General features: G+C 35.6%; 1 protein-coding gene across 2 annotated transcripts; it reads left to right on the top strand.

Annotated features, from left to right (window-relative positions):
- The first annotated feature begins 2,400 nt into the window (after nucleotides 1-2,400).
- LOC138332181 (uncharacterized) lies at nucleotides 2,401-9,368 on the top strand. 2 transcript variants are annotated; one of them, XM_069280174.1, is made up of 3 exons: nucleotides 2,401-2,607; nucleotides 6,168-6,604; nucleotides 7,171-9,368. In XM_069280174.1, exons 2-3 carry the CDS (start codon nucleotides 6,230-6,232, stop codon nucleotides 8,419-8,421), a joined length of 1,626 nt encoding a protein of 541 aa, XP_069136275.1. In that variant the 5' UTR covers nucleotides 2,401-2,607; nucleotides 6,168-6,229; the 3' UTR covers nucleotides 8,422-9,368. The 2 variants fall into 2 exon arrangements, with proteins under 2 accessions (XP_069136275.1, XP_069136276.1); XM_069280175.1 differs by lacking the exon at nucleotides 2,401-2,607 and adding an exon at nucleotides 2,633-2,761.
- The last annotated feature ends 205 nt before the right edge of the window (nucleotides 9,369-9,573 follow it).

Here is a 9,573-nt window from a genome sequence, read left to right as displayed (position 1 = left end):
TAATTCTCGAAATATTGCTAACTTTTGGTGGTGAGGAACACATTAAAAGCCCTTCCTCACCCATGAGTAGGAAAATTACGGCACATATAACCTTTTACACTGACTTTATGATATAAGTAATGTTGCGGTCAATACCTTTTGATACGAATGGAACATTCTCGTTGCCGTCTAGAATAGAGGCGATTCATGTTTCACTATCAATGGTATACATATATATTTATGGAGTTTTATTTCATTCATAAAATAGAAGTGAATAACGAAATCGAGAATTTTGCTGTATAGGTTCATACACTTTGTCTCATTTTCCATTCAGAATGCATGAAATAAAGGTTTTTACCAACGTTTATTATGTAATGCATATTTCAGACTTTAGTATTAAACATTATTGTCATCTCAAAATAGGCCATGGGCTAGGTGGGTCGCACATGACCCCCCCCTCCCCCAAACCTCCGAACCAACATTTTTCTGAACCCTTATGACCCACTGATCACAATTCAAAATGTTAACATTGCATAAGTTGGAATGAACTTCCGGTTATGACGTCATCAAGTTGGCCACCATCGCGAATTTCACCAATTTATTGAAAACTATTCATAACATGGACATTTTTCAACCGAAGTAGACAAATGAGGTATCAAAATGACCACAATTGAACAACAAATACATATCAAAATCAAATAGTCCTATACATGCAGTGATATGTACGCACGAAACGAAAAAAATAAGATTTTAAGCTCACAAATGATAACTTTAAGCAAATTTTTCATATTTTACGCAGCAAAAAATGTTTCCCAACAACAAACTACATGTATTATTCGATATCAGTTATTTGAGCTGTTATCAATCAGGAAAACATTAAAATATATAGAGATGTAAAAGAGAATTATTGTTATACCAGCATTAGGTTTACAAAACATCATCGAGTGCGTATACTGGGCATATAACTCCAAACCGCTGACACTACAGTTTCCTGGTGTTTTTTAATTTCCTGGAATAGAACATTGACTATTGACAATTTATAAGTAGAAAAAAATGAATGTCAAGTTGACAAAATATCTAGATGGGACAAGTCACAGTTTCCTAACTTTAAAATTTCCTAATAAAATCCATTTTCATGTTTGAAATTTTGTAGACTAGCAGTGTTTAAAAAATAATTATTACAACACAACACCTACTGATAGCGTAACAAATGTAACCTAAGCTAGCCCTCTGTTTCCGTTAACAGCATTAACAGTTTCCAAAACGTTTGTGTCTGTGAAAATGAGCACATTCATTGTTTATATCCTATGCATAGCATAGGCAAAATGTTAGATGGTTACTACAGTGTCACATATTTCTTTCACTGGTTCTCAATGATAACCATTATCATTGTCCGTGCTTTCTCGCCTCATTGCTCTATCCACTGAAGTGACTCGCCATGTCTGGAAGCTGCGTACAAATTACTACATATAAAGGGTTATTTGGCTCTGATATGTAATTTTTGTTCAATTGTGGTAATTTTGATACCTCATTAGTCTACTTCGGTTGAAAAATGTCCATGTTATGACTATTTTTCACTTCTTCAGTGAATTTGGAGGTGGCGGCCATCTTGATGACGTCATAACCGGAAGTTCACCCAAACTTATGCAATTTACATTTGGATTTGTGATCAGTGGGTCATAAGGGTTTAGAAAAATATTGATTCCGAGATTGTTTTTTTTTTTTTTTTTTTTTTTTTTGGGGGGGGGGGGGGGTGCATGTGGGTCCATCCTAGTCCATGGCCTAAAAGGGTTGTTTCCTGATTGAAACAATAGTTCTCTGCACTGTAGATTTGTAAGTTTATCATGTTTTAAGTGGTGAAGGGAAATATTTGTATTCCTTAGCAATGAACTAGACAATGTCAGTGAAAATCGAAATTTTGATGATTTACCTTTTTTTGTTATTACATGATTATGAAAATAACGATGAGATGCATAGTTTGTTCTCTTACCCTGGACAGATATATCCGCAATTACCGGTATAATAATTATACTTCTACACCGATGTTTGTCGATGTTTTAAATGTACATTCCTTTATGAAAGAATTTGATAAATGGGTCATACATTACGAGCCATTCAGAAAAAAACACCTAGTTTTAATAAACTTTATTGAAAATTGTCAAGCTATTTACACTGGTTAAATGAGTCTTGGATTACAAAATACAGGAACTTTGATAATTCATCCTGATTAAAAGGCCTTGGCTGGTTTGTATTATTGGTCGTATTAATTTGGAACATGCGAAATTACCAGTATTGTGTATATTGTTTGTTGTATAATGTGACCAAATCTAGCAAGCACATATGAAGGGTCAGTTTAAACTACATATTCAAAATCAGAAAAGACATTTAAATAAACAAAGAACTTAGGTTTCCATATTCCAACCAGTGCTGGGTCAAATCTACTATTGATCCATATTGTCTAATCCAAATCGGCGGAGCCTTGAGTCCTATATTATTGTAGTGCTTTAACGAGAGAGAGCAGTGGTATACACATCAGGTTTGAATACACAGTTGTTCACATGAAGGACAGTCACGCAGAAGAAATCGCTGATGACACCCAGAATAGAGAGCCTATATAACACTATTCAGGTAAGGTTTTTTTCCACTAGTAAAGTGTGCACTAAGGTCGACATACTTAAACATTTCTTCTCAATATAGTGAGTTCATTACATCCACTTTTGTTCTCATAAATCAGATCCAGGTAGATGATACTAGAGTAGACAGGTGACATAGGACTATCCAGGTAGGTACTTTGAATCATAGGTAGCTAGGATAAAGGAAATAGGCGTAGGAAGCGAACTTTGGATATTCATTGTAGTGTGCTACTAAGACTGAACTTTACGCTATACCGCTCTTTCACATGAAATGAAGTATGTTGTTTGGAAACTATCAGATACAACACGATTAGAACTTGCTGTTTCCAGATATAGTTATTGCCAGTTTAACATGACTATCATCAAATACAAATCCTGTCTACTATCAGAATGGACATTCCTTTAGTCTCGAGTGGATGCGAAAACAATTGCCTTATGAATGTATTTCTTTGTGTCAACCTTAGATTAGCACCAAGTCGGTGTCGCGCTCACAATTCATTACATGCTTTTATATTATTTTTCATATGTAGATATGAGACGTAACCATACTCGCTTTTCTCGCCATATACTTTCGATTTTAAAGTGTATACGAGGTATAGACCAGGTTGGCCCCTGAGGTAGTGTGTTAATCACCTACACCAACAGATTGTGGCCAGGGTGGTATACCATTGGTCTCTAATCTTTCTTATGTAAGGTACGTCTGCATTACTGATAATTCGCCTTTCATAGTCCTTTATAAACCGTGGTCATATTACTTTGATCTTACTGTTTTCAAAAATGTTTACTTCTTTTCATGTAGTACGCTGTATTCCAGTGTGTATTAGGTTCACTTTTCGTATAAAAATGTCTATACACAATAACGTACTTAGCTAATTCTCACAGTCATATTTTCAGAGTTTTACTTGAGTGTGTATTTCAAGTTCATGTGTATTACAGTTATCTCAGGAATACATAACTATCATTATTTAACCAAAGCAAAAAGTAATAAGAAATACTTTGGTCAGCTTCTAAAGACCACACATGACAAAAGACGTCAGCATTTCCTGCCACGAAGCTCGCTTTTTACGGCACCAGAGATTCCGCTGGAATCATTGAAAACAACAATAGCAGAAGTAAACCTACTTTTGAAGTCTTAACGCTTAAATATAATAAAACTGTAATGGAATATTATAGAACTGAATGCACTACACAGTTATATCTACATAGTAATAACAATATTAACAATAGTTTTGGTCAGTGTATGAAATAAACATACGTGAGTAAATAAGTTGGCCAACTGGGAAACATGTAATGCATTATATCACATTATATATATATATATATACTAATCGAATCAAAGCAAATGTATTACGTTTCATACGAAACAATTGAACGTTTAACTTTTTTTAATGCAAGAACTGAAGTTTCTGGGTTCCATTCCATTGATCATGAATCTGTTCGCCGATTGAAGCCTGTATCTGATTCCTCTCTGTCAATAATAGGAATACTACCCACTCCTCATTAACGAACTATAATAGACACGTGTACTCCTCGTTAGTCTGGTCGGGGTATTTCCTTTTAAGTAATGAGCGAACAATTGGTACACGGCGAATCTGTCAATAGATGGCACAGAACTGGTCAATATAGCACAGACCAATAAGGGTAGGCGCGCCAGGTGACATAATTACAGACAATGAAATTTTTCCACCGTACATTGAAGTCCTATCTTATCGAAAAGCGATTTATCAAGAAACATTTTTCTTTGATCAACCGTGCTCATGATTTTATGGCATGTAAATCACACGTGACTTCCGCTTCCGTGCATTTGAACTCCTGCGTTTGTTACGCATAGCATCAAATCGATTTCTCAAGATGTTTTTTTTTTTTTTTTTTTTTTTACAAAATATGGACAACATTTTCCTTCAATTTCGTTATATATTGACTTGAAATTTTAGCCATTTCCAAAATCTTGTTAACATTGTAACGTTCACATCATAAAATATAGAAAATGTTTTATAATTGAAATATGTAGCTAACTGATGTGCATGATTTAGTTCATAATTCATATATAATTATCACCAAGTAAATGTGGAGACATATGACCAGAGATTTCAAGCAATCCGATGATCCTAAGTGTTACAGAACCTTGTTCATTTGCAATCTTGATTATAAATAAAATATGGGCGAGTTTACTCGGTACTAAGACAACATCGCCCTTGTATCTAAAATGATAAACGTTTAACCAATGATCAATACATTTCAATGTAAAATATTTTGACGATGGTTACGAAAGACAAAAGTGGAATGTCGTATTTCATATTCCGGCAACAGCCATGGAAGATAAACATGTTTAAACATTTAGAGCATCACCATATGTTCTGTCTTTCCTTCCAAACTGAAATAAGATAACAAGAATTCTATATATGTTGGATATGGCTTGTCCAGGATACATACATACACACAGGGTCGACAGGTTAACGGAGGTTAAAGAACAGCCCGTGTAATTCTAATCCGCTTACCATTACATTACGTCCAGTTCAATAGGCGAATTTATTTTAATCATAAATGAAAATGACAGTGGCACCTGGTATGGTCAATGGCCAAGTATTATATTCCATCGCTGGAACTTACAGGAGAGAACTTAGCATGACCCCCGTGTCGTTTCGTGGGATGATCCGATTCATTTGAATTGAACCAATAGAAAAAAAAATGTATCTTGTGTATTTGGTAAACATAGATGTAATAGATTAATAATTGCAATATATGTCTACTTATCACAGTATCGCTTTTATAGACATATCCATGGTCAATATTATTCCCAGCAACATACTGCGTTTTCTTCTTATTAAGTTGTGGTCATTTGCTGATTTTGCAATTTTGATATACTTTCACCTGAAATGTTGTAACACAAGTGCAAATTTTGCTGTGACAGTATTTCAGTATTTGTATTATGTATAGAAACAGGTACCTTTAAACAAAGGCTACCGTTCAAGTGTTTAGTCCTTATTAGTTATTTACAGATAACAAAAATCAACAACACCACCCACACCATCACACACACATTCGGTTTGTAAAATAACCAATGTTGGGGATAAAATGATCAACAAACATTGTAACCCGATTGTATGTAATCTCACGGGATTCTACAAAGAACACACAAGAAACATCTTTTAACTTTTAAACACGCACTGTTTTTCATGAAATCATCTAGCAATTATGCTTATCGGCGAAGTGAAATTATCCCATTCATTTACCTAGAAACACACCAAAATGGTACACCACAAATATGTTTGACTTTGTCGTAAATGTAAGGGTTCAACAACACCAAGGACTTTTAATTAAATGCCCCGGGTATGGAGAATGTATCTAGTTTTAAAACAGATCCGCGGTGCCATTCACCGATTAAAGGGTAAATACAAGGCATTGTCTGTGGGCTTACATTGTTGATAAAGGGGGTTATAAATATAGCTAACCTTCATTCAATTCACAATTCATCTGCTTATTGCTGACATACCAACGCCAATATTTAAAAGAACAAAAATGCGATACATCATTATTATCTGAACTCTTTTACAGGGCTAGGCCTCAACTCCAAACGGCACAGTGGAAGTCGGTAGTACAGAACTCCGACAGGAATAATGGCAGACAACGTTACCTCTGTGGTAAAAGACTGCCTGGACACCTTGAAGAAGAATGAAGGAGCAGGGAAACTCAAAGTGTTGCTGGGTATGTGTAACCGCGATCAGTTTATACAATGGAAGGACGCCAAACAAATGGATGTCTTACATCACGCCATTCTCACCAACAACCCAGAGGTGGTGGAATTTTTCTTGACGCATGGGTATTTTGTCCGCCCCTTTGAACCGGAAGTGAATCCGTATCTTCATCTGGCAGCGCAGTTAGGATTCAGAACTATTATCAACCTCCTCCTAACCCATCGTCCTGGCGACAACAGACCGACTAAAAAACTGGCTTATCCGGACGATCTCAGTTCAACCAAACACATTAGTGAGGTAAGGTCTACTGGCTATCACTAATTTGACATAAGCTTTTGATCAAGTTTGTTTATGATGCAGAAAATATAACTGATACAACACTTCTGACAAAGCGTAGGAAGTCAAAAACAAATTAAAAAAAGAAATGTTTTACTTGGTAATTTTGTCTTCAATAGTCTTCTCTTTCACCCATTTTCTTAAAAACAAGTACTATATAATGTTTATGTTCAACCTGGGTTTGATCTTGGTTTGTAGGATGATTGTCACAGATGTAAAACATTGTGATTTATCGATCGCTGGGTAGTTTTTCAGCACTGGTTTACAATGGCTATGTAAAAAGCATTGTCATTTGCCTAAAAATGACCATAATGTAACAGAGATGATGTCACCGTTTACAACGTCGCATATGAGTGGTTGATACTGCAGTATAATAATTTGTAAGAGAAAATAGTCCACCAATAAAAGTGGAATTATAGATAAAAGAATAAATCATAACGAGTAGATGTTAATCTTTAAATAGAATTTAGGATTCATTTTGTCCTTATCTGCTTGATAATCATCCCATACTTTTTTGTTTGATGTAGGTTACGCCTTTGGATGTCGCTGCCTCTGCAGGTCATGTGCAATGTATCCATCTGATTTTAAACCAGTGTGTTATCAAAGAACATCCAGAACACGCCAAGAGTGGATACCTCTCTCTGGCTACTTTAGATGGATCGTTAAAGGCTGTAAACTTCTTATTGTCACAAAAGTACGACAAATCGGACATTACCAAAGCTGTCGAATTGGCTATCTGTGGGGCTAGAGCTGAAATCCTAGATTCTCTGCTTGCTACCGGTGTCAGTACAAAAGACATTATGAAGGGCACAAATCTGTACCATTGTTTATATACGAACAGTGCTTTGAAAGGATTTGGTCGCGAGGGCTATAGACGCCTACCGGATGTGACGTCAGTTCTGATTAAATATCGCCATGACGTAAACACTAAATCTCCATGCAACACTTATCCACTATATACGTTACTACGTAATTCCTTGTGTGCCCATGACTATATCAACACACAGTACTATTTGGCCTGCCTTAAGCTTCTCCTCAAGGCGAACGCCAATCCCAACTTTGACGAGGTGCGACATGAGCATGTAATGCAGAAGAAAGGCAACAAGACACTTGTGGGTAGGCCAGCATTCTCTAGCGCTCTCCATTGTTTGTTGGACACAGTAGAAATATACGTTTCCTACCTAGATTCTAAAGCATTAGCAGTGAAATTCATCACGGAATGTTCTGACGTACTCTTCCGCTTTGATGCCGATATTCACCAAATCGGTCGTCTCGGAGACCAGAAAAGCATTTTGAGTGGATCTGTTCTTCATCAGTACGCAAAATCCAGTGTCAAGCTCGGAGTAGACGCTGACGTACTGAAAGTCTTTCTCAGACAAGGCGCAAATCCAAACGTCAAGGTGAAAGGCAAATATTGTATCAATGTCTTCATCGACAGTCTTTTTGTCAGTCTCTTAGCGGTGCCCTCACACAAGCCCCAACCCGACAAGACGGCGGATATTGATAGCATGTTGGATCTATCTCGGCACATGTCTGCAAAAGCCGTATACGAAACTCTACAGATCTTCATGAAAGAACATGGTAGAAATAATGCAGATAGACTGAAGTCACAGGTCGCACGGATAAAAACAAAACTGCAGGAGTTCTCCAAGTCTGTCAAACCATTACAGCGGATCTGTGCAAATTTTATATGGCAGAATTGTGGGCGAAATGCAAACAATATACATAGTCTACCAATCAAAATCAAATATAAAACGGACATTTTGCCTATAGTATAACGTAGCAGGATTATTAATTATTGGGACGCCATAAATGGTTTTAAGAACGATAAAGTGCCGATGGTCAAGATTGTATCATGACATCTTTTATAATAAACTATTGTATTATACAGTTTTATATATTTAGTATATATTATTAAACAATTCCATATCTTTTGCAGTTAACGCTCAACAATCCTATTATTAATTATTTAATTTGTATCAATTATGTATTTTTTTCATTGAATAAACCTACAGACTGACATAGGAAACGATACATATATAGATATAACAACTTACAAGAATAATTTCTATGAATATGTTGTGATATACATGTACATTAATCGAGGGTTAGATCTACACAATTTATCGACTAAAAATGAAAGCATAGGGGAATATTTCACAAAAGGAAATCTTGCTGTTGTCCTCTGTTTTAGCATACGAATCAAACGTACTCGTAGTCCTTTTTATAGAAAAAAAAAGATGTCTGGAAGGTAAAGTTAGCAGACCCTTTCACAACGTTTTTATTGACGAAGGTATTAAAGGTACCAGTATTTTCATCAATAAGTTGTGTTGCTAGAACGAAATAAGACAAATTAAGGATAATTATGAATGTTTACAGAATTACAATCAAGGACGCCTCTAAAATTAACAACAATCGATTTAAAACCAACGTAAACGTGACAACAGAGGGATATACGTAATAGGATCAGCCAATGGTATCAGCCAATAGTATCAGCCAATGGTATCAGCCAATAGTATCAGCCAATGGTATCAGCCAATAGTATCAGCCAATGGTATCAGCCAATAGTATCACCCTAGTTCCAATATCTAGTAAAATTAAGGTCTTTTTGAAAAGGTCGTGAACAATGATGCATTATATAATAGATTTGTAATTTCTAATATACTGTAACTGATATATGAAATCTTCATGCATTTTGGGATGGCGTAATAAATGTTGCTAATACGTTTATGTTTTGTTACTTTTTAACGAATTTATTTGAAATGTTGACATACAAAGAGAATTTAGCCTGGTGTACGGTGGTAGTGTTCCAAGTACTCGCTGGAATCACGTGCATTTATCCTAGTGTTAGTGCAGTGCATACCTTCATAATGTAAATGTAATAGTATATATAGGATATTATTAAAAAGTGAACTAAAAATGTATTGATA

This window comes from Argopecten irradians, chromosome 9 (genome assembly GCF_041381155.1).
Source record: "Argopecten irradians isolate NY chromosome 9, Ai_NY, whole genome shotgun sequence".
Lineage (NCBI taxonomy): Eukaryota > Metazoa > Mollusca > Bivalvia > Pectinida > Pectinidae > Argopecten > Argopecten irradians.
The sequence above is the reverse complement of the archived record's forward strand: the minus strand, read 5'-3'. Positions and strand labels throughout refer to the sequence as shown.

Bases quoted from the DNA above. Each gene is read 5' to 3' on its own strand.
- LOC138332181 (XM_069280174.1), top strand. From the start codon at position 6,230: ATGGCAGACAACGTTACCTCTGTGGTAAAAGACTGCCTGGACACCTTG. The intron at 6,605-7,170 runs GTAAGGTCTACT...TGTTTGATGTAG, and splicing joins CAACCAAACACATTAGTGAG to GTTACGCCTTTGGATGTCGC.